At 45.6% G+C, this 24,472-nt stretch overlaps 2 protein-coding genes across 3 annotated transcripts; both read left to right on the forward strand.

The window, feature by feature from the left end:
• Window positions 1-6,858: 6,858 nt before the first annotated feature.
• LOC133976149 (protein FAM171A2) lies at window positions 6,859-16,288 on the forward strand. 2 transcript variants are annotated; one of them, XM_062414268.1, is made up of 8 exons: window positions 6,859-7,174; window positions 9,545-9,772; window positions 10,321-10,413; window positions 11,090-11,248; window positions 11,337-11,516; window positions 11,987-12,100; window positions 12,592-12,739; window positions 12,845-16,288. In XM_062414268.1, the coding sequence occupies exons 1-8, from the start codon at window positions 7,075-7,077 to the stop codon at window positions 14,250-14,252; spliced, it is 2,430 nt and encodes an 809-aa protein (XP_062270252.1). In that variant the 5' UTR covers window positions 6,859-7,074; the 3' UTR covers window positions 14,253-16,288. The 2 variants fall into 2 exon arrangements, with proteins under 2 accessions (XP_062270252.1, XP_062270253.1); XM_062414269.1 differs by having other exon boundaries at window positions 12,592-12,718.
• Window positions 16,289-16,860: 572 nt separating this feature from the next.
• On the forward strand, window positions 16,861-24,129 carry grnb (granulin b). Its single transcript, XM_062414263.1, has 17 exons — window positions 16,861-16,987; window positions 17,282-17,333; window positions 18,001-18,141; window positions 18,234-18,374; window positions 18,526-18,639; window positions 19,144-19,285; window positions 19,469-19,581; window positions 20,175-20,304; window positions 20,424-20,515; window positions 20,629-20,785; window positions 20,953-21,050; window positions 21,349-21,585; window positions 21,677-21,913; window positions 22,396-22,659; window positions 22,730-22,963; window positions 23,039-23,287; window positions 23,466-24,129. The coding sequence occupies exons 2-17, from the start codon at window positions 17,331-17,333 to the stop codon at window positions 23,613-23,615; spliced, it is 2,502 nt and encodes an 833-aa protein (XP_062270247.1). The 5' UTR covers window positions 16,861-16,987; window positions 17,282-17,330; the 3' UTR covers window positions 23,616-24,129.
• Window positions 24,130-24,472: the final 343 nt, after the last annotated feature.

The following is a 24,472-nucleotide window of genomic DNA, read 5'->3' on the forward strand; positions in this document are numbered from 1 at the left end:
CATCTCCCGTCTGTCCAACCACATTTCATGTCCCTTCCTGCTTCATCACCTGTTTTCTTTCCACAGGACGAAGGAGAGAGAATAAAACGTCCCTGTTATTCTCTTTATTACCCTTTGCTGACACTCTTCTCACTTTGTCATTTACTCCAAAGTGAGAAGAGCATCAGCAAAGTCGGACTGATACGTCGGCTTCAGACATATCTGAGTTATGTGACTTGTTATCATAAGTATAAGATTCATCATCTGGGAATCATGAATTTCTGTAGGAATGTTTGTTCCAGTCTCTCCAGGGAAGCTTGTGATTCACCACATCTCCCCAAACGATATTTAATTCCTCTCTCCTAAATAATTTATGATTTATAAACAAAGTTCATGTACGTGCATGTCAGTTTCCTGTAGGTCACGTGATCAGGGAGCTCCAGGGAATGTCCTGCTTCTTCCCTCGTAGCAACCCCCCCGGCTGCTCTGCCCCTTGTGCAGTCCCAACGTCCGGCTCATGGGGGCGCTGAAGGAAATGTACGTGATGGTTTATGGAGCGAGTGACGGCCGTCCACTGAGCTGCTAGCGTGGCTAACGAGCAGAAGGCTTCACACGTCCACTGAGCAGCATCAGATTTCAGACGTGTGCGTGAGCAGCGCTGCAGGGAGCGATGGGAACCTTCCTGCAGCTGCTCCACACAGCGAGCAGCTCCGGGTCCGATTCATGGAGAATCGATTACGCCTCGTCAGCGGCTCCAGTGGCAGCTCTTTATTTATCAGGTGGTCGGGTTCCCGTGGACCTGGCAGGGCTGCAGCAGGTGTGAAGGTCAACCACAGAGTCATATTTTAATCAAAGACCAAGGAGCTAAAAATACAAGTCCCCCGGCGGGCACCGCACCGAGACACTGAGGGAGATGTCACCAGGCTCGTTACTGCACTCGCTCTAATTATCACGCAGACACACTGGGCCTGTTGTTCTGCATAAGCGTCAGTTAGACAGGTTTTCTTCTGAGGAACCTATTAGTGGTGAGGAATGTGCCGCAGTGCACCTGCAGTCTGGGCCCGAGCCAACACTGATACAACAGGAATCGCATGCCACAGCGGAAGTGACAGGCCTGAAAAAACACACAGGCAACAATTACCCAGGCTGTGTGTGTGTCTGTGTGGGTGTGTGTGCGCCAAACGTCAGCATGGGTGTGCGTCCGTCTGTATTTGTGCAGACATGAAAGCAGATAGAACCATTATCTAATTGTAATGATAAAAATTAATCACCCCTAAGTCAATTAAACGCCCTGGACAAGTAAACGCTCAGGTGATGAGTTAGTGTGCAGAGAGAGAGAGAGCGAGAGCGAGAGCGAGAGAGAGAGAGAGAGAGAGAGAGAGAGAGAGAGAGAGAGAGAGAGAGAGAGAGAGAGAGAGAGAGAGAGAGAGCGAGAGCGAGAGCGAGAGCGAGAGCGAGAGCGAGAGCGAGAGAGAGAGCGAGAGAGAGAGCGAGAGAGAGAGAGAGAGAGAGAGAGAGAGAGAGAGAGAGATGGAAGGTTCTTCTCCTCAACAACATGTTGTTCTGTTAAAACGTCTTTATCGTACAAACCTGAAATCTGTGAATCTGCCTCATGTGAAGCTAAGTGTTGATTAAATCAAATTATCTACATGTTAAAAAACAGCTTCACACCAGTTCAACTGCACTAATTTAATTTAATTGTATTTAATTGTATTTAATTGTATTTAATTTAATTGTATTTAATTGTATTTAATTTAATTGTACATAATTTAATTCTATTCTAAGGTGAGTACTGTGTGTTATTAAACGTTAATCCTCTTCATTACTTCTTCAGTCATCACAGGTCTTTTAAGTTTTAATCACATCAGTCGAGTCTGTCATTTGAAATAGTTCCACTTCACTTATCTTCACCTGATAATTACTGGGTGGAAACTTGAAGTGATTTGAAAGTTGAAGAACTTGCGAACAAATTAACTTGAACTCATTTTGAGTTTAGAAGTGAATCTGTCTCGTAACATCGTCTCCTCACCCGACCCACATCAGAGTCTTCTCCCTGGGGAAGGCCTCCATGGTTCTATTTGGTGTTTTTCTCAGCAGTTCATCAATGCATCTTAAATCTAAAGCTGTTTCCAGCTCAGTTATTTGCTTCTTTAAACCAACGTGAACCACGGCTGCTGAACGAGCGAAGTGTCAGAATCTGATGCTCTGAGACTTGAGCCCATCGGAGAACACAAAGGAAATGGACAGTGAGTAAGAGGAGGAATACGAATATGTCAGGAGGAGAAAGAGGAGCGGAGCCAAGACGTGAACTTTTGATTTGAGACCAACAGCTGAATTTATACATCGTGTCATGTGATCTACTCTCGGATCCAATTCAGTTTGATCCAGTTAATTGTGAATTTCCTCGTGCATCTCTTTTCTCTGTTGAATCGTTATGTTCGATGTTAAATTTAGAATTTTACACAAATTAAAACAGAGAAACATCTCTGAGTAAATGAATGATGTTTATGAAAGAATGAAGAATGAGGCAGATTCCTCGTGTCTGATTGGTCCGACATGTGATCGCTTCATGTGATGAGCTGCCCTTAAAGGTCACGACTCTTCACTGTGAGTGTGTGTGTGTGTGGGGGGGGGTCACTCATTAAAGTGTTCCTCATTTGCAGAAGTGCAGTTTGAATATGAATTGAGCGGAAGCAAAACAGAAAAGCAAACCTTCATCAGGACCCTCGTATTCATCAAGCTGCTCGAACTCCTTCATGTTCCTTTAATTTCCTCCTCAGATCTTCGATGAACTTTGTCTGCTGACCTGAGATTAAATCCTCTCGTAGTTTGATGTTTTATTCAGCTGCTACAACTCGGCTCGTGTGTCACACAGCAGAAACACACTACAGGGTTGTGTGTTGTGTGTTCAGACCCACACGCACACGCAGAGGTCTGAAACCCGAGGCCCTGATGGAGGAGCCATGTACCTCGCCTCACGTGATGACACGTTTTATTAATCTCTGGGTGCATAAACTGAACCACCACCACCACACGTGCTCTGTGACAAAGGTCCCTGTGAGTCCTGCTCTCCTCTGCCCCCTGCTGGTGGACGACCCTCCATGCAGCCACAGGGACGAGGACTCACAACATGGGAGCTACCTGCAGCTTCTGGAAAGGTCTGAACCTCTCAAAGGAAACTTCACTCAGGGTGAGATGGTGAAGGAATTACAAATGAAGAAGAGTGCAGCTCTCTGGTCTGCCCTCGGTGCCCCCCCCCCCCCCAACACACGGACACCATCTGGTACCCAGGTGCGTGGGCGTCTCCAGCCGTGCGACCGACAACGATCTCATTCATTTCTGTGTGGACAACCTGACGAGGCTTCGGATAAATTGAAGACAGTCGTGAGGAATATCAGCAGGAATAAAAAATGTGTTTCCCTTTTTACTAACCAGAACCAGAACCAGAACCAGGACCAGGAACAGGACCCGGTTGTTTACGGCCTTTTTATTACGTCCCTGAACTCAATCATCATCATCATCATCATCATGATTAGATGAAGCTGCTTTCAGACCTGAACTCGAGTCTGGACATTTGCCTGAAGTCATCTTCAGAACCCATGTGACACCCAGCTGTCGAATCCAAACACCTCAGGATGAAGAAGAGGAGCCAGACACGTGGAAGACCTTTATGATTATATATATTTAGTTGGTTATACACACAGATCAGAGGGCAGGTCTGTTCTCTCTGAGTAAGAGGCGTTCATGTCAGCGGGGGTGGATGTCATTAACCTGAGGGGGGTTTGTAACTCGGCTGGACAGATGTGCTGCGGCCTCCTGGGAAACCAGCCGCTCTGCTGCCTAAGTGCTGAAGCATGTGTCGTAATAGAGATGAGCTCATCCATAATGAAGAGCTTTCACGAGTCCGTCCTGATGCTCGTCACACGTGTGAGGAGGCGCCTCCTCAGAACCTGGTGGAAGCCGGGGATGTGTGCCCTCAAGGAACCAAGGAACCAACGGGTGGTTCCTGCAACTTTAGAGGATCGTGATCTGAGTGTGAGCAGCTTGGTTGAGTTTCAGAGGCCGTTGGGTTTTAGAACCGTTCTTGTTGTTGTCTCATCTTCTCTGTGATTGGTTCAGCTTGTTTCCTCAGGACAATTCATGTGCTGAAGACAGTCCAACACTTGGCTCCTCGTTCTCCAGACGTGAGACTCAGACTGAAACGAGATGGTTGTCGTGTTGGGAACTTGCTTGAGCTCCAGACCCTGATGACAGAATCCACTGAACTGAGGCGGGTTACGAACACATCGTAAAACACTAGAGGCCAATTCCTGCAAACTGTCCGTTGGTCGCTCTAGAATTTAGTCACTGCTGTTTCGTTATGGAGAAGATATTTGGATAATAGTTTTAAGTTTATGGCTAATGCACATTCTGAGTAACAATTAGGTAGAGACGCAGTATTTCTTTAAATAACTAATTAGAACCACTTTTTAGATTGTATTCTCGTCCATGTCCCATCTGCTAACATGGAAAATGTCAATTCTGACACTTTGGCTTCACTTTAGGAATCTGCCATGTCTTACATCTTTATTTACAGTCTGAGATGAAATAAATAAATTCTGAAATCTATAAAAACAGAAAAAGTTTTTTAAACATGAGCCTGACGTTGGTTCAGAAACAACCTGTCTTCATCTCTTTTAGGGTAAAAAAACTGACTTCTTCTCACCCACATGATTTTTATGTCTGTTTTTTATGTCTGCATAAAGAAAATGGAAAGTGTCCATTGGAGCAGAGTGAAACAGAAGTTCCTCTGACAGATTTTTAAAGATATCAGCATGAATGTGGAGAAACTCGACCGAACGTGACCTGGACTCAGAGGTCAGAGACTCTCCTCCAACAATCAGCCGTTATTCTCCTTCACATGATGGTTGTTGATGAAATAAACTCATCTGATATTTCAGAAAGCTCACGAGTTGGATTAATGACAGAGGAAGACAAACATGAATGGGCTTTAAAGGTTAAAGGTCGTGTGAGGATTCTTCCTCCCGTGGTTCCTGATGCGCTGAAGGCCGAGTTCAGGATCAGGCTTCTCCACAAGATGGTTTGTTAGTTCTTCTCCCAGTGAACCGCACAAACAAACCAGTATCTAACATTGTTTCATCAGCTGGTGCTTCACCCGCTCTTCACCCCTCCACATGGCGTCCACGCACTTTCATTACATGGTTTGAATAAAACATGAGTTTATCTCCTGATGTTTAACATTGAGCATCAAAGTCAACAAAGATATGGTCTGAAGAAGTTGTAGGAATATCTAAACTTTAACAAACAGTGAAATGAGAGACACGTTCTACAGAAGATTCAAGATTCAAGTTTTGCTTTCTTTACAAAACATGAGGAACATGAGAGGGAACAAAACTAATCACTGAAAAGCAGCAATGAAATAGAAACAATACAAAACAATATAATCTCAATCCAAACAAGGATAAAAACATGCAAACTTAAACGAGTACAGATATATTATTGCACATATAAGAGTCTCTGGTCATATTGTACATTATTTATAAAATATCTATTTATATATAAATCGTCTGAATCCTGAACACAAACTTCTGACCCTCTGGCTTCCTTATATTTGAGTTTAGCAAGATGTTTCTGAACGTTCGATTCTGTTTAAGTAAAAAAATGAAATTATAAAAAGCTCTTTTCCATCCGTGGACTCGATCTGAAAAACGATAACATTCCACCGGCAGGAGATTGGATTTCTGGGATGAATATGAAACACCCCTGAGCCCAAAGAACATCTCTCCTGGACAATAAATCCACAAACACTTTGCCACTTGCAGGTTGAACTTCCAATTAAATAATAAAAGTGATATTTATGACAAGTAGCTGCTGCTGCTGCAGAGGAGAGAGTGAAACGAGAGGAACCGGGAATCGATCCACCGGAAGAATCCGGTTCTGTGTGTCGCTCTGATGTGAGTCACAGACGCCAGATGGAGGTTTCATCCATCAACAGCTCAGCCTGAGCTGCTTCCCTTCATCAGCTGCTACAACTCAGACAACAGGCCAACACATAACACGGTTCATATCTATATTTAATAACAGGTTTTACACTGACATGAAACACGATGAACAAGTGTAAAATGAGTCAGAACATCACAACAAATACTTCTGTTCTGTTAAGATTTAATCAACATGTTATTCTTGTAGTCGTCATTGAAGTCACTCATATTTAACTTTTCCTTTAAGATATTTGAAATATTTAGAATCAGATAAATATAGTTACATATTTTAGAGTTCCTCATGAAATAATATATAATTTTCTTTTAGCCTATATCAGTCTGTTTATATCTATATAGAGTCTATCTACAATATACAGTATATAGATATATATACAGTCTTTACACAGTGTGTTTATATACGGTCTATAGATCAGTCTATTTATTAGATTATATACAATGAGTTTATATACAGTCTATAGATCCGTCTATATATTTACATATATTCTGTCTTTAAAAAGTTTGTTTATATACAGTCTATAGATCAGTCTATTTATAAGATTATATAGAATGAGTTTATATACAGTCTATGGTTAATATACAGTCTTTACACAGTGTGTTTATACACAGTCTATAGATGAGTCTATTTATTAGATTATATACAATGTGTTTATATACAATCTATGGTTAATATACAGCCTATAGATCAGTCTATTTATTAGATTATATAGAATGAGTTTATATACAGTCTATGGTTTATATACAGTCTATAGATCAGTCTATATATATATATATTCAGTATTTAAACAGTGTGTTTATATACAGTCTATAGATCAGATTAATATACAGTCTTTAAACAGTGTGTTTATATAAAGTCTATTTATACACCCTGTGTCTATGAACGGTCTCTATAGTCTGAGTGCGGAGCAGCGAGGAGCGGTCGAGCTGCAGTTCCCCTCGGCTCCAGCAGGGGTGAACGCGTCGCTGTCCCCGCTGCGGCTCAGACAATGAAAACAAGGGCTCATCTGTGAGGCTGCAGCCGGGACACGGAGCCTCTCTCTCGGACTGACTGAGGACTCAGGCCCGCGGAGCTGGAGCCCGACATGTCGCTCTCAGGATGACGGACTCCCGCATCTCGCGTCTGCTCCTGTGCGTGTGGATGTGCGCGCTCTGGGACGCGCTCGCCGCCAAATCGCTCCCAGATCCGGGAGGCTTCGGTGAGTGTGACCGGGGGCTGCAGCACAATGCGCGGAGGGAGTGGTTCCTCCTGGTTCCTCCGGGTTCCTCCGGGTTCCTCCGGGTTCCTCCTGCTCAGCCTCCATGTTGCTGCTCCTCCGGTTCCGGATGGAGGAGCGGGCTCCTGCTGCAGGAGGTGCAGGAGGTTCTGTTCATCCTCGAGTCCGGTGCCGATCGATGCTTCAGATTCATTAATATGCTGATGTCACACAGGCCTCAGTGTGCGTGCGCGTGCGTGTGTGTGCGCGTGCGTGTGTCTGTGTGCGTGTGTGCAGATGTGGTGCAGATGTGTGGCTGCAGATCGAGTCGGGCCTCGAACCTGCTCAGGACATCACGTCATGTTAACGTGTGTCGTCATGAGGCCTCCACATGAGCCTTATGTGTTCGCATGTTGTTGTTCTCTCGGAGGCTCGTTATGTAATTAATGTGCATTATTCATTCTTCATGCTATTCTGAGCTGCAGACGCTGGTCAGGTACTTTTACTCGAGTACTATCCAGAGGTACTTGTACTCTCATGTTCAATTCATCTCCCCTAACGGATGTGAGGAATAATAATTGTTGGACCAACTCACACAGAAGACCTAAGTCGTGACAAACATATAAATCAAGTTATTTCAAATCAACACAACTGCTTTAAATCAGATTGTTTTCCACTCAGCAGCGAGTTCATTGAGGCAACGTAGATCTTAATGAGCTGCGATCATCTGTCAGAGTCCAGGTGAGGAAACATCTGGAGAACCGAGTCTCCTCATGGAGACCTGGAAGAAGACAAACATCTCAGGATGAAGAAGACGAAGACTTGGAGAGAGGAGGAGAGTTTATAGGTCACGTCCGGCCTCCTGCTGCTCCTCAGGCTCCGCCCCCCTCGCCTGGATGTCCCCCACATGTTCCTGTTGTTGTTAACGAGCCGGAACCAACAACCTGCTGCTGAGAGACGAGCTCCAGAAAAACATTTCAACAGGTTTTCATTAAGCTTAAAAAATATGATTTCAAAACAACCACAATTTTCCGCCACCTCAACGAAACTGGGATTTTTCGGCAAAGTTCCTGTTTCATCTACTGGAGGTTTTCAGTTCTGAACTCAAAGTCGTACTGGGTCTGGGTCGATTCCCATTAAGGCTCAATGAGCTGCAGCATATTAAAGAACCTGATTGATTCTGATTCTTGGTGCTCCACTCAGTCTCTGCTGGAGGATTCTGAAGGGGTGTACATCTCCAGACTCTCGATGTGACACTGTGAGTCTCAGTGTGTGAGTCTCAGTGTGTGACTCTCAGTGTGTGAGTCTCAATGTGTGTGTCTCAGTGTGTGACTCTCAGTGTGTGAGTCAATGGAGCCGATTCAAGCTGCAGCGATTTGAAGTGAAGAGCCTAGAGTGAGGAAATCCTCCACTCACACAAGGGAGCCTTTATTGAACCATTTATGGTAATGGAACCAGCGTCCTCACAGAAACAATACATGTGAACACACACACACACACACACACACACACACACACACACACGTACATGCTGCCTATTATCTGGTGCAGCCATTAGTGCCGTCCATGTGGAGCTGTGTGGGGTTTGAGGCCCGGAGGGTTCAGGGGACGAGCTGCAGGACGGGGCCCAGTGGGGACGCTCTGGAAGAGTCTGCACATATCCATGGAAACCCTTCCCCCCCCCCCCCCCCAGTGTGACCCACATCCAGGACATCCAACCGGTGAGAGGACAGAATCGCCCGGGGTCGAAAACATGGAAAGATGAAAAGGCAGGAAGAGCCACGAGATGGACGTGTGATGAGTGTGTGTCTGTGTGATGAGTGTGTCTGTGTGATGAGTGTGTGTATGTGTCATGACTGTGTGTGTCTGTGTGTTCAGTATCTGTGTGATGAGTGTGTGTGTGTGTGCAGTGGTTCAGGGACGCGAGGTGAAAAACCCTGCGTGTGGTGAAAGTGTCAGAACAACACATCCTCAGATTCTGTGTCACTCACACAAACGTGAAGATGTCACAATCTGAGTCAATGATCCACTCAGAATTAATAATGTTTGATTCAAGTGAACCAGTGATGGTTGTGTGTGTAAAGATGAATCGTCAATAACTGATTCTGAAAAACATTTAAATTTATATGCAAATTATAACCAGGCTCCAGTTGTACCAGTAAAATAAAGAGTTGTTGTTCTCTCCTTCAAGTCATGAAAGATTTAGGCTTTAGGAATATTTAGACTGTCTGACCCTTTAACATATTTAATGATTAATCCAGTTATTATAAGCTTAAGTAGGTTTGCAACTAATTTAATATTTTACATGTTTGTTTAAAAGTCATAATTAAAGCCCAACAGCCCACAGTGACCGACCTGTCGTTGTGTTTTCAGAGGTGGAAATCAAGGTGCAGGTGTTCGACAGCAGTGACTTGTCTCCGCTGGCGGACGCTCAGGTGCACGTCCACGGGAATCAAACCATCTTGGCGTCCAGCCGAGCCGGCAGCGATGGCGTCCTGAAGGTCAACTTCCTGTACCGCGCCGGAACGTGGGTCATCATCACGGCCTCCAAGCAGGACTACGTCACCAACTCGGTGCCCTGGCACTCCAGCCGCATCCCCCGTAAGTCTCCGAGGAGGGAAGCACACCATCCTGCTGAGGATCCTGTCGCTCTGTGAAATCACAGGAAACTAAATCTGTATAAATCAATCAGGGTTAATTTAAATTCACTTTATTATAACAGTCCTCAACCGATGGGAATCCAGAGATTAAAGTCAATATAGGACATTAAATTGGGGTTTAATACTTACAAGTGTTTATTTGAAAGCAGCTTTAGTAAAATATGTGGAAACTAAACTGTCAGTTCATCAAAATGTATATTTACAAAATTCACAGACAGAAGCTAGGAGATCAAATATGGTATAGAATGTGATATATATATATTTATATAGAAGCTCAGTTTGGACAGAGTATGAAGTATTTGCCTTTTTTGGGCCGAGACATGAAGCTGTGATAAAGTGATGCAAATAAAAATAATTCCAGACATTTTAATCTCCTTCATATTTTGTCCAATAATAAAACAGGTATCAAATTAAATTAAAAGTCTTAAACTTAAACCTCCGAGCTGCGGCTGATCTTCAGGTTTTCCCTCTTTGTGTATTTGTGTGTAGTGTACGCCTCCGTCAGCCTGTACCTGCTCGTCCAGAGACCAGGAACTCTCATCCTGTACGATGACGTCCTGCAGGTCCTCTCCGGGTCTCCAGGTAATGACAACCATCTCTTCTTCACCAGGAACCTTCTCACCTGCATCATGAACGCTCACTTCTCCTTCACCCCCTGAGTCCACCAGCGATCCTCAGCCTCCTCTGAACCCAGCTCCACTTTAATGAGTCACATGGACGTGGTGTCATGATAATGGAGACATTCTGGTCACCTGAGGATGTTTATTCAGTTATCTCCTCTTTAATGATGAAGATGAGTCACCTCCTCTCCCTCGAGTCTCTTCAGGCCTCCAGAGATTTCACTTAGCATTTAGACGACCCCGAGTTATTTACTGTAACAGAAGAGGACTTGTAGTTTTACTAATGCGGCTCCGTCACAGGGTGTTGGTGCCAACATCAATATTAGGGAGTAGATATATCAGCTGATGGTCATTGATTCCTAAGATGTTGTTATTAAACCCTCATGATAAAGAAATGTTACTTAGGTTTGATATTTTACAGTTTAACCATCATTTATTATTAATAACTATGAATAAAAACAAGTTTTCGGTTTGATTTGTGAAATCAAAGTTTGCATCTTGGCAAAACTAAGCAGATGCTGACATGTCTCTGCAGAATATGGGTTAGCCAATATATTTATATTAATAAATATATTCTTAAAGGTACAGACGACAGGAGGCTGTTGTGTGATTCATCATCTGTGAGTGTTTGTGTTCAGGAGCTCGTAACCAGCCGCTGGTGCAGCTCCAGAGGAAGTCTCTGCAGCTGCCGTCCAGCTCCAACTACACGGCGCTGTCGGCCGCCATGACCACGGCCAGGAGCCAGTACGAGATCGGGGGTTTCCCGTTCCTCCTCGGCCAAGAGACCAACAGCTCGGGTCAGAGAGCGTCTCAGAGAACATGTCACTGAAGACGAGACCGTGTGAGAGACGAGTTGAAGCTGAGCTCTGTGGTTCTCTGGTTCAGGTGCAGACACCGGGTGGACAGACCTGACGGCGGTGGCGGTGGTCAGCATCCAGCTGTTTGACAAAGATGGCGCCGCAATCCAGGTGTCGGACCCGATCCAGATCTCTGTGCCGCTGCCGTCCGACAGCCGCTACAGGACGGCCATGAGTGTCCCTGCCTGGATGTACCAGCCGAAGACGGGTGAGCAAAACACGTAGATCACGAGGTTATATTAAAACAGAGTTTCCTTAGATATGAAGACTGTGTTCGACTGCCTACAGATGTGTATATATATTTAATCAGGTATGAGGAGGCAATCATTTAATATTCTTATATAAAAGTCCCACATGTCACAGGGGAGAATTTATAAAACATAAAAAACCCTGCATTGAAAATGTTGCATAAATAAAAATATTAAAGTTTAATCAGACATATCCTATGTGATATCATTAAATTATTACCACTGATGGATTAGTGTTTTATTATTTTTGAATTGTTTTTTAAATACCAGTATATTTCATCTGACCAACCAACAGTTTTTTTCTGGCATGAAAGCGTCACAAACCAGTGTTTCCACAGCATCAAGAGACCTTTTATTGTATTATTATAAGAAAGAAGGTTATATTCATGTGAATATTGTTTATTAACATCAGTGATGATCTCTTGTCCAGGACTGTGGGTTCGGAACGGGACGGGCTACATCGAGAAGGACGGCGCTCAGCTGGTGTGGAACGTGCTGGTTCCTCAGATGGGATACTGGTTGGCTGCCTTCCCGTCTTCTTCAGGTGCTGGAACTGTTCCTCCGGTTTCTTCTTCTGTGTTGTTGCTGCAGACGTTTCTGTGTCTCCAGGGAGAACTCAGGAAACTCAGAATGAAATGGTCTTTTCTGTAATGAAGCTCAGGAGTTATTACAAAAAAATGGGATAAAGATTTTATTTGGCGATATTCTCATTTATCTGCTGTGATGAACATATAAACTATTTGAAATAAACCAGATAAAAACCACAGTTTTAAGGTTAAATATGGTGATATTTTATATTTCCCTTTTTTAATGAACCAGATTTAGATTAATGCTCATTTCTTTTCAACATCAGAGAGTTTTCCTTGAAGTCCAGATTCTGAAATTCCCTATCTACTTCATTTATAGCCTTTTCCATTCATCAATCAATCATACACTAAGCTAATTAATAAATATGGAGGACTAGCGAACAGAGACACAATGAATGTGAAGTTCCTGACTGATCTTTAGACGTCTTTCTGTCCTGGTCTCTTGCAGGACTGGGTCTGTCTCACCCGGGCCTGAGGGACATCACCACCTACCACACCCTGTTCCTGCTCTGCATCCTGGGCTCGCTGGCCCTGCTGGTGCTCATCCTGCTCTGTGTGCTGCTCTACTACTGCAGGTGTGGGGAGCGTAGGCGCAGGTCTCTGGGTCTATAGGTTTCTGTCACTTAGATTAGAGACAATCCGCTGGACCGCCACAGATGTGTCTTATTATTTCTGACATTTAGTGTCTCTTTACCTTTCAGGCGGAAGTGTTTGAAACCTCGCCGGCAGCAGGGTAAACCCCACGCCACCAATCTGAACGGTGCCAAGCGAGACCAGGGCACATCCACCTCCCGCCTGAATCTGATCTGCGGAGGCCATGTGGAGTCCGGACCGTCCAACGACAAATCCGACTTGTCCCCATCGGGAAACTGCGACAGTTCCAGGGAGGACCTCACCAAACATGTCCCCGCTCACATGCTGCGACACGGGAAGGGGAAAAACGCTCCTGGTGCCCAACGAGGGGAAAGCTTCCCCATGAAGGTGACACGTGCCACAGAGACCAACAACCTGGACAACCCGCTGCTGCATGAAGACTACAACAGGCACCACAACGCCAATGACAATCGAGGGTACGCCTCGGATCCCCCGTCCCCGCCTCGCTTCCAGTGCTACGTGCCAAGTCAGTCCGACAAGCCTCCGGAGTACTCGGCGTCAGCAGCCGACAACCTCACCCGGCCCACCTCCCTCAACACTCAGGCAGGTCAGATCATCTTCTGCAGCTCCATCGACCAGATGAAGGAGAACATGTACCGCAGCATGGTGCCCACCCTGGTCATTCCAGCACACTACATGCGCCTGCCCTCTGAGTTCTCTGGTAAAGACGGGAAGGACCAGAAGGAGCAGGACGGCGACGGTGCCCAGATGGGAGGAGGCCAGCAGCATCACCACCACTCCCAGAAACAAGGCCAGCAGCAGCAGGGAGGATCCCAGGGAGACGACTCCGAGGAGCCCAGCTGGGCGTCCGACTCCTCCGGTGGACCCATGACCATCCCTGTGCTCTTCAACGACTCCACCATGGCTCAGATGAACGGAGAACTGCAGGCGCTGACTGAGAAGAAGCTCCTGGAGCTGGGTGTGAAGCAGCACCCCCGGGCCTGGTTCATCTCCCTGGATGGACGAGACAACGCTCACGTGCGCCACTCCTTCATCGATCCTGGGAACGACCTCAGTGGCGGTGGATTCGGAGGCGGGTGCAGCAGCGCTCAGCGAGACATCAACCTCGAAGCAATGAACCGGAGGGCCAAAGAGGAGCGCTGGGGAACAGGAGGGCGCAAGGGCCACGGCGCGAGCAGCACCGGTAAGAAGAGCTACTCCAAGCTGGCCTACCCCGACCACAGCGAGCCCAGCAGCAGCAGCGAGGGACGCCCCGTCTCCCCCGAGGAGAACTCCCTCACCCCTCTCCTGGACGAAGATCCGTCCTCTCGAGGATCCACCATCACCCGGAGAGGACGCAGCCGCGTGAACAGCGGCCGCAGCAGCAACAGCGAGAACCGCCGCGACTCCATGACGAGCCCCGAGGACGACCCGGACGACAAGGACGAGAACAAGAAGAGCCCCTGGCAGAAGATCGAGGACAGGCCTCTCATGGTCTTCCACCCGAGGAAGTGAAGATACGAAACACTGGACCTTTAACAGTCTTTTCAAAGAGGAACCTGATGTTTCCACCAGGAGAAACCACAATAAGCACAACCGAGCTCCACCGGTCTGGTTTCAGGTGGTGGTTTGACCTTTGTGTCTCTGGGGAGGTGAGAGCGCCTTCTGGTTACAATGGTTGTCTCGCTGTCAGTTGATCACTGGTTCCCACTGAGATGTGAACTGAAATCTAAAGTTTAATCCCGTCACCTGGTCACACCACTGAACCCCTCGTCTGAGCCATTTACTGACTGTGGAAATAGCCATTTTATAGAGCAGAGTATAAGAATAAAGCACTTAACAGATGATTTGAGGATTGTTTGATCGGTATTTACAAAGTGTTTTTACAGGATTTGTGGGTAGTGAGGTGAACCTGAGGCTCCTATAGACGGCAGAAGTTGTGAGTCTGTCTTTGCTCGACTTCTCCTCTGTGTGAAACTGTAACTAGGGTAAGTTTTCTTTAAAGGAAACATTTCCCCCAAAGCCAAAATAGGTATTTAACCTATTAAATAAACGTATTGGTTTTTCTTGCCCCTGTGAACAGATAATGCTAACGTGCGAGTAGCATTTTGCTCCCTGATTTCCTCCTGTACTGTGTTCATGTGTTATATTACTTACTCAGATAGTAATGAAATGTTGAGCATCATCTTCAAGTCCCTCTTTCATCTCTCCTCTCATTTTATCTACAATTCTGCCAAAAGTTTCTGCCTTTCTCCTGTTGATAGACGTTTTTCTTGCGATATCTTTAGTGTAAATAGTTTCCCAGACATTCGGAAGAACCCTTTGGTTTTCAAAAAGGTTGCATGCATATGAATGTATGAATTAATCAAAAGCCCCCCCGCGGTTCGTCGGGCACTTGCGTAGGCGACCTCTAATTGCCAAGAAACGCCACCAAAACCGATGTGGCTCAGCTAAAAGTCGTTTTACTTGAAGAGTTATCTACTTAATATTCTACAGGGGTCGTTGCACCACTTCTCTCCTGTAAGTGCCTTCTTTCACAGAGGATGGAGTGATAGGCCTGCAGCTCCCTTAGTCACCTAGCTAACGCTAACCACGCTGTGACTAACAATAAGCACACTGCAATGCATTGTGGTTCTAACACCAACACGCGTCACTCCGGGGAGCATGCCTGCCAAAAACGGCGACTTTTCCTGCGGCTCTCACATCCTTGTATATCTTAATTTCTTATATCTATCCACTTTTTCACCAATGTTGTAAATGCTCTGATGAAGTTTATGAGATTTTATGTGTATACAGTACCACGTGCATGTGACTTGTAGAGTAGGGTGTTTTTTGATGAAACCTTTTTCGAGGACGTTTGGCACAAAGTGTGATGCATTGACTCGTGTTGCCACATTAACAGATGTACACTTGACTCTTTTCCCTTCGTCCAGTTCTACTATAATTCACTTCCGGTCGTAAATGTTTACAACGATAACACACTGACCAACACGCGCTCCAACTGTGAACTTCCTCGTGCCATCAAGCAGATCTGTAGAAGCTCACGAGATGTTTGTTTATGAAGTGATTATCCTGAAGGTTGTGTTGACTTTGTGTCCCCACTCGCTTGCTGTTCATAAGCCTGTGTCAGTCCCCTTCAGTGCAAACATGTGAAGTGAGTCTGGAGAAAAGACAAATCCTACTGACCTGTCGTGTCCTCTGCTGTAAATTTCTCTGGACCACGTATGGAATTGATATGAGTTGTGCAATCGTGGCTTTTCCTCCTCGCTATTGTTTCTGTTTGACACGAGGTGGTTTGTGTGTTTTTCTCAGTAGATTTTGTGAACTTGTGTTTGGACAGTTTCAGATGGTTTTTGTTCACTGCTGATTTGCTCGAGGACTGACAAACGAGAGCTGGTTGTTTGCAGCACAGAGTTTCTGAAGGATTGAGCTGTAGGCGTTCACCCTGTGCAGTCCACCATCGCTTCATCAACCTGGTCAGCTGTTTGTAAACTGTAAATCGATTCTTTCTGTTCATGAGACAAAGTAGAAATAAACTTGTTCCCACGTTCTGTCGGCCTCTGTGACTTTATTCTGATAAGAACATGTAATTATAATTTATATACTGATCAAAAATAAGGCAGAAGAAACATTTAAATAAGTGATTATCTCACTGATTCAAATTATTATTATATACAAAGTTTTCACTCAATATCAACCTGTGTAATTTTATTGGCATGGAATTCATCTTTTTAATCTGAATTATAATATTAGTACTTCGTTAGATAAGCAGGCTCTGTTTTATATGAATACAAATATTGTAATTTATTTTATGAATTACATATAAAATATCAGAAGCAGTCAAATCCAATAGAAAGAGGTAAAATAATATCTGATGTGATTTTAGTACTTTTGACTGTCTACCTAAAGTAAACCTAATAATGTAATATCTGAACTACATTTGTACTTTATATAAGTTAAATAATCACTTCAGTTTTATTATCAACATCAGTTAAATGTTGTGTTGTCGTCACAGACAGTTTTATATAAATGTAAATATCTATAAACAGTAATAATAAACAGTTTTTCTGTCAGATCAGGTTCTGTCGCTTTAAGGATACGCGTCACACTCTGTGGTCACGTGGCAGAGTGTCATGTGATTGTTGGACATTGTCTCTTCTTCTTCTTCTTCTTCTTTCTTCTGTTTCTCTCCGGATTTAAAAAGCGAGTCACGAGCGACACTTTGTTTTAAACTCCTCAGAAACAAGCGGGTGAGAACAAAGCTCCAGTTTCATCCGCAGAGAACCAACAACCCGCAGAAAGTCATTCAAGCGGTTAGCTTCCCTGTTAGCCACCTAGCCGGCTCTGTGCTAACCTAGCTTGTTTTGCTGTGGCTCGGCTCCACAGGGGTTCGTGCTGTGGCAGGTTTCCACTTCCGCTCATTAACTATAGATATACAAACGTGTGTTTTCGATTTGTTGAAAAAGTGTGAGTGTGATTTAAATGTGTTTCTCTGTGTTTTCCTTCAGGGGCTAAAGTCTGTTGTTGTTGTTGTTGTTTTCCAGGTGTTAAAGGAGCATGAAGTAAACTGCCCTCTGCTAACAACTCATTAAAATGGTAAAGTAGATTCACAACATTCACTAAATACATTCATATATATATATATATATACAATACACCTGTATTTAATGTAGAGACTGTGGCAAATATACTTCACTGTAGTATTTACATAGAACGACATAGAAGTACTTCTTCTCCACAACATTTCACAGGCAAATATTTAAACTTTTCATCTATTACATTTACTTAGATTACTTTAGATAATTTATTTTACATATAAAACATAAAGACCATGATGACAGTTTATACAGAACATTATCTGGGAGCGTTCACGACAGAAGATTTACTAGTTCACCTAAATCAAATTTCATAAAACTCTGCTGACTAAGCAGATTGCCGGGAAATAATAATCCAAACATTATAATGCATAACCTTATTCAGCCTTATTTGTGCTGTGGAGGACGAGTAGAGCTGAACATACATGTTGTGTGTTTGTGGTATGTGAACATTTCAGGGTTTGTTTAGTGTGGAAATCCCGTTTATCAGTTGGAATGCCTGCAGAGCTGCTGACACACTCACCTGTGTTATCCACACCCGTCATGGTTCCTCACAACCACACACAAACACACAAACCACCAGGACACGATCACACCTCCCGGCTGCAGTTCAGGTCGTGTTTCTCATCGTGTGTCTTTGCTCACAGCCGTCTCCTCTGCTTCTTCAGGAGCTCCCGATGGGAATCTGGTTCGTGGCTCTGCTCGGCCTGAGCACGGCGCTGGTGTGTCCCGACGGAGGCATGTGTGAGGACAAGAACACCTGCTGCATGAACACGGAGGGAGGATACGGCTGCTGCCCGCTGCCTCATGTGAGTTTGTGCTGGGGTTAGTGTGTCTGATGGATTTCCTTCGTTTAGTGGTATGAAATATCCTCTGAAACTCTTTGAATGTGTGTCCGCAGGCTGAGTGTTGCTCCGACCACCTCCACTGCTGCTATGAGAGGACCCTGTGTGATCTGGCTCATCAGAGGTGTGTGAATAAGACCGTGTCTCTGCCGTTGATGAGACGTCTTCCTGCCAAACAGTCTCTGGACGTCCCTCGGGTGAGTTGAAGACGTGCAGCATTTCCTGTTAACAGTGAGAACCTGCCGGTATTCAGATTTCATTTACATTTGTTAGTACATTGGTAATCCTGTCATTGTTGTGTCTTTTTGTTCTTTGTGCGTCTGTCCTCACTTTCTGTGATGTCTCCAGCTCTTTGACAGAGTGAAGACAATCATATGTCCAGACCAGGTGTCCAGGTGTTCAGATGACAGCACTTGCTGCAAGCTTTTTGACGGCAGCTATGGCTGTTGTCCGATGGTTAAGGTGAAACACACACACACAAACACACACACACACACACACACCAAGAAGCATATCCTCAGGTCAGCTTCTGGTGAGACTGTACTTCACAATACTCTGATAGATGAACTGCATTTTGAACATATTATTATTTAAGACTGTTCTTCTGTGTACAACGTAAATTATTTTAATTAAAAAGAAGGTGTCTGGCCAGCAGGAATTAATAAAACACTTGGGGGAACAAGCTGAAGCCGACTAAAAGGGATTTGACCTAATAAATTCTGTATAATGTGCTTTTTCACGACACTAATTAATCTGCTCTACAACAGAGTCATCACTCTGCTGCTTTTAAATAATACATAGCTACAGTTATGACCTGATGTTTTCTCACATTAAAGTTTTAATGTGAAAGTCCTGTAATAATCTCATCCTTCAAGTTGTGCATCTGGACGTGTCCATGCAGGAAGCTGTGTCCTGGACCCAGGATCAGTCCTGACTGTCCGTCTGTGTGTCCCCTCCTCTCTGCAGGCTGTGTGTTGTGAGGACAAGCTGCACTGTTGTCCCGAGGGAACAAAGTGTGACACCGCTCATGACATGTGTGTTTCTGCGTCACTGGAGTCCGTCCCCATGGTGGAGAAACTCCCGGCCATACGCAGGGAGAAGAACCCAGGTGTGAAAGCCCTCATGTAAATACAGTAAAGGCCCAGAGGTCTTCTTGAAAAAATGTAATATGAAACAGATGTCTCATAGTACGAAAATAATAAACATTACTGTCATCTGTTTTCCTCCCTGCAGCTGACGACACTGCACCAATAACCAACATGTGAATATGTGTCTTTCTACCTCGTTTCAGTTTCTCTGACCGTGGGCTCAGTGACGTGTCCGGGGGGGAAGAGCAGTTGTCCTGAGAGTTACACCTGTTGCCTGCTGATCGGTGGAGACTACGGCTGCTGCCCCTACGAACAGGTATGAAGGACGAGAGCTGAAGCTACTACTCAGTTCATCAGGTCAACTCAAGAGGTTTGTCCAGTCTGGGCTTCTGTAAAGAACCTGGCGGCCTCCATAGAGAGGATCCACTGTAGATATAGAGTATTTAAATTTAAAAGGCCCATTTTAGGTTAAAGAAAACAAAGATTCGTACAATTTAGATGAAACACGAGTGAAAACATCACTAGGTTTAAATGTCAATAGATCCCTTTCACCTAAATCTGACACACTGGACCTTTAAACTCCAAGATGAACTGATTAGATTTCAGGGGTCAAAGGTGACGGGGAGAAAAACATGAGACTGGGTTACCTTTATAAATTAGTGTTTTTATTTATTTTACTCCTTGGCAGCAGGCGTTTGTCACTAAAGGATCATCTGTATCTCATATATATTTTTAAGATGAGATACATTTGCCATTGTAGTGAATTTCCCGTGTGTGGCATCAATAAAGTTTATTTATCAAATTTCACCTTTTTAATGGAACTCAATTCCTGCAGATCTGATTGAACCTGAAGTGAGGAGCCAGCTCATTGCAGGTGGAGGTGTTCACTGTGTGTTTGACTTTGTTCAGGCCGTGTGCTGCAGCGATCATCTGCACTGCTGCCCCAGCAACACCACATGTGACCTGGAACATGACGTCTGTAAATCCGGTGACTCCGAAGTGCCGCTGCTGAAGAAGATCTCTGCGGCTCCTAACGACGGTAAGCAGGATATTCCAGATGTTTTATTGTTTCTGCACATTAAGAAGAACTGCAGGGTTACAGCTTGTTGTGTGTAAGTGTTGATGTGTGAGCCCTGTTGTTACGTGTGGTCCTGTCAGTTGTGTGTCCAGACAAAGTGGCCGTCTGTCCCGATCAGACCACGTGCTGCGAGATGGACAACGGCTCGTATGACTGCTGCCCGATGCCCAATGTGAGTCAGAGACACTCTGCTCTGTTCCAGTAGAGTAGAGTAGTGGAACTCTTTACTCAGTGTCTTTACTGTCTGCCTGACGCTGGGGGAACCTCTGTCCGCTCTCGGTCCAGGCCGTCTGCTGCTCAGATCACATCCACTGCTGCCCTGAGGAAACCCAGTGCGACCTGGAGCACAGCACCTGTGTGACGAGCCGGGGAGACGCCACCGTGGCCTCTAGGATCCCAGCTGCTGTGACGGAGCTGGAGCTGGTGGCGCTGCAGAGCAGAGGTGAGAATTCATATTTGACAGTTTAAATCAGGAAACTGAGAATTATTTCAATAAATCCTCCCAATATCTCATATTTCAACATGAATCCTTTCTGTTTGTTAACTTGAATTTAAATAACGTATTATTTATTTTTCTGGTGATTATAAATCGTTGTGTTTCTTTCTCAGTTGCTGCTGTTCCCTGTAACGACTCCGTGGCCTGTGCCGACGGGAACACCTGCTGTCAAACACCGACGGGCCAATGGGCCTGTTGCCCGTTACCTGAGGTACCAGCACATACATACGGTCCACCCCCCCCACTGTCCCTAACATACTGACAATCTGAAGGTAGATCTCAGACATGTTGTGTGAGCAGCACAATATAACTTATCTGTAAAGCCTGGTTTCTGACTGAGGGTGGAGGGTGACCACAACTTTGCACAGCTACTATTTCTTTTTTAAAAGTGCATTAAAATAAATGGGGAACTGCAAATGATTATTACTTTCCCCTTTATGAATCAACAGAACCTGATTTACTACAGTCTTTACTACAGTGTGTGTGTGTTCACTGCCCCCCCCTTGCAGGCCGTGTGCTGTGACGACCACATGCACTGCTGCCCCCACGGCACCGTATGTAACCTGGAAGCCTCCACGTGTGATGACCCCGTGACGAACACGGCCGTGGTGCCCTGGCTTGACCACGTCCCCGTCTTCCCCATCGAGACGGACGACAGCAAGTGTGACAAGTCCACATCGTGTCCTGGAAAGTCCACCTGCTGCAAGACGGCGACTGGAGACTGGGCCTGCTGTCCCCTGTCCAAGGTGAGAGGACAGTGGAGGGAGAACGGGCTCAAAACCCTGAAGGGTGCAGGTGAACGTACCTTCACACGTGGTTCTACTCTGCCCCCGTCAGGCCGTGTGCTGCGACGACCACGTCCACTGCTGCCCTCACGGCACCGTGTGCAACCTGGAGGCCGAGTCCTGTGACGACCCGTCAGGCTTCTCCACCTCCCTCCCCTGGACCGAGAAGGTCTCCGCTGTGACGACGGAGGTCCAGCACGAGAAGTGTGACCAGGAGACCATGTGTCCAGGAGGAACCACCTGCTGTGTGAAGGACTCCGGACAGTGGGCCTGCTGCCCCCTGCCTCAGGTCAGATCCTCGTCCTCGTCCTCGTCCTCGTCCTCGTCCTCCTCGTCCTCCTCGTCCTCCTCCTCCTCCTCCTCGTCCTCCTCCTCCTCCTCCTCCTCCTCCTCCTCCTCCTCGCTGGGCGCCGGCTTGTTGTAAAACTCAGTTTGATCAGACATGAGTTTCTTTCAGAGAGAAATGATAAGTCGAGAGAATTTGTCTTGAGGTTCTAAACATGAATTAACTGAGGAAAACACAATTGAAATGATTAAATCAGTTAATTTAGAAAATAATGAATAGATTTTCAGTCTAAGACGCAACATGTTGGTTTTGAATATAATTGGGGCAGCTTTAGTTTTTGGCTTCAGGCTCAGCGTCTGCCGATGTTTGATCTTTACGTTATTTCTTGGAAATCTTGTCACTGAATCTTCTTGCATCAGTGGAACAGAAAATCTGTCATTTCCACGTATCCCAGTGGATATTAAAGAGCTCTTGTTTCTCCTCAGGCCGTGTGCTGCAGCGACCAGGAGCACTGTTGTCCCAGAGGCTACAAGTGTAACGTGGCCGTGAAGTCGTGTGATAAGCCCGGAGGCCGGAGCCTGCCCTGGCTGCAGAAGGTCCTGGCTCTGAGGACGGAGCTCCACCAGGCTGCTTCCGCTCCGGCTCCACAGGGGAGGAACATGTGTGACTCCAGCACCAGCTGCCCCAAAGCCACCACCTGCTGCTTCATGGACAGGACCCACAGATGGGGCTGCTGTCCTGTGCCAAAGGTAAACCACGCTTCCCTCACCACCTCACTCTGAGGGAACGGAGTGATGAGTTCTCTCTGCTGTGCTTCAGGCCGTCTGCTGCAGCGATGGAGACCACTGCTGCCCCAGCGGTCACACCTGTGAAGCTCACCGCTCCTCCTGCTCCAGAGGCTCCCACTCCCTCCCCTGGTTCACCAAACTGAGCGCCCTGACCGAGCCCGGCGCCCTGACCGACGTCAAGTGTGACGACAAGAGCAGCTGTGCTTCAGGAACGACCTGCTGCCAACTGGCGACCGGAGAGTGGGGCTGCTGCCCTCTGGTCAAGGTCGGTCCATCGCACACTTTATGATTTGATGAAGTGATGATCAGGTTACTGATTGGTCTCCGCTGTCCTCTGCAGGCGGTTTGCTGTGCGGACCAGGAGCACTGCTGTCCTCAGGGCTACACCTGCAACATGCAGACGGGAACCTGCGAGAAGAAGAACCTCGATGAGCTGATCCAAACCCTCCCTCAGATCAAAGTGGTACGGTCCGGGGCTGGAGATGCAGAGGACGTACCATGTGACAGCACGGGGGAATTTCTCTGCCCCGGAACAGATACGTGCTGCAAGACGTCGTCCACAGAGTGGGCGTGTTGTCCCTCAGCAAAGGTCCGTCCACACTCCACGTCCCCACCACACGGGTTCAGCTTCTAAATGTAGAGCAACTGACGTTTGTGTTCCCACTGACAGATGTCAGTTATATACATACAGCTGCTCAGGGACATTTCAGTTAACTCACCTGTTAGAAGCTCTGCTGCTTCTCACTCAGATGTTTTATCTTCCTCAGGCGACCTGCTGCTCCGACTCGAAGCACTGCTGCCCTGAGGGATTCTCCTGTGACGTGGCAGCTGGAGGCTGCACCATGAAGAAGCCCCAGCTGACCTGGGACCTGTTGTCTGGGAACAGACAGAGAGACTTTGTCCCTCACGGACTTTAATCCCACGGATCCATCACATCTTCAGCTTCTGTTGTTTTCCTCACGTGAAGGTATTTTTGGTTTTGTGGGCGTCGCCGATGCTCATGGTCGTTAAAGACTTCACAGAATTTTCAGTAGTTCTTTTAACAGTTTGCTGGGTTTTGTCATGTTTTGAATCTGAATGAAGTTTGGCTCAGTCCTCAGAAGTCAACCTTAGATGATATATGTATATGAATGAGTCACTGCACGACTTTGTCTCTGCATCTTTCTTATTGGTTTTAATCCCCATGAAAAGAATCAGGACAGTTACATTCTTAGTAAAGATGTAAGAAAGCCTTTTAATTCACAAATCATTTCAACCACAAATCAGAAATTACAGAGAGAAGAGTTAGTTAATGAACATGAGACCAATTAAAAAAATCTACACATAGATCCATGTCATATAGACGATACCCCGACTCCTACTGACCTTGAAAACAATATGAAAATCTACAAACGTGTTCGAAGGTTAATAAAAAAGTAGATAAAGCTTTGATTCACGCGTCCTGTATTTCTCAGATGGTCCAGACGTCTGTGGCCACAGGAATCACCCAGAGAGTAAAGATTCTTAATTCTGCCACTGGTTAGATTTATTTTTGCGGATCAAATATGTGGAGATTAAATAGATGTTTGGAATTTTAACAGAGTCTGCGAAATTTAAATGTATGTATCATCAGACTGAAAATACAAAAATCAGAAGTTCCCCCTGCAGCTTTGTTATATTTAGCATTTATATGAAATTGTCTAGAAATTAAATGAAAGCTTTGTCAAATAAATACAGTTTTTCTGCTGAGTCATGTCGGCTGGTTGGAAAGTCGGAGCCTCAGCAGCTGAATAAT

Source organism: Platichthys flesus, chromosome 20, assembly GCF_949316205.1.
Source record: "Platichthys flesus chromosome 20, fPlaFle2.1, whole genome shotgun sequence".
NCBI classification, from domain to species: Eukaryota; Metazoa; Chordata; class Actinopteri; order Pleuronectiformes; family Pleuronectidae; genus Platichthys; species Platichthys flesus.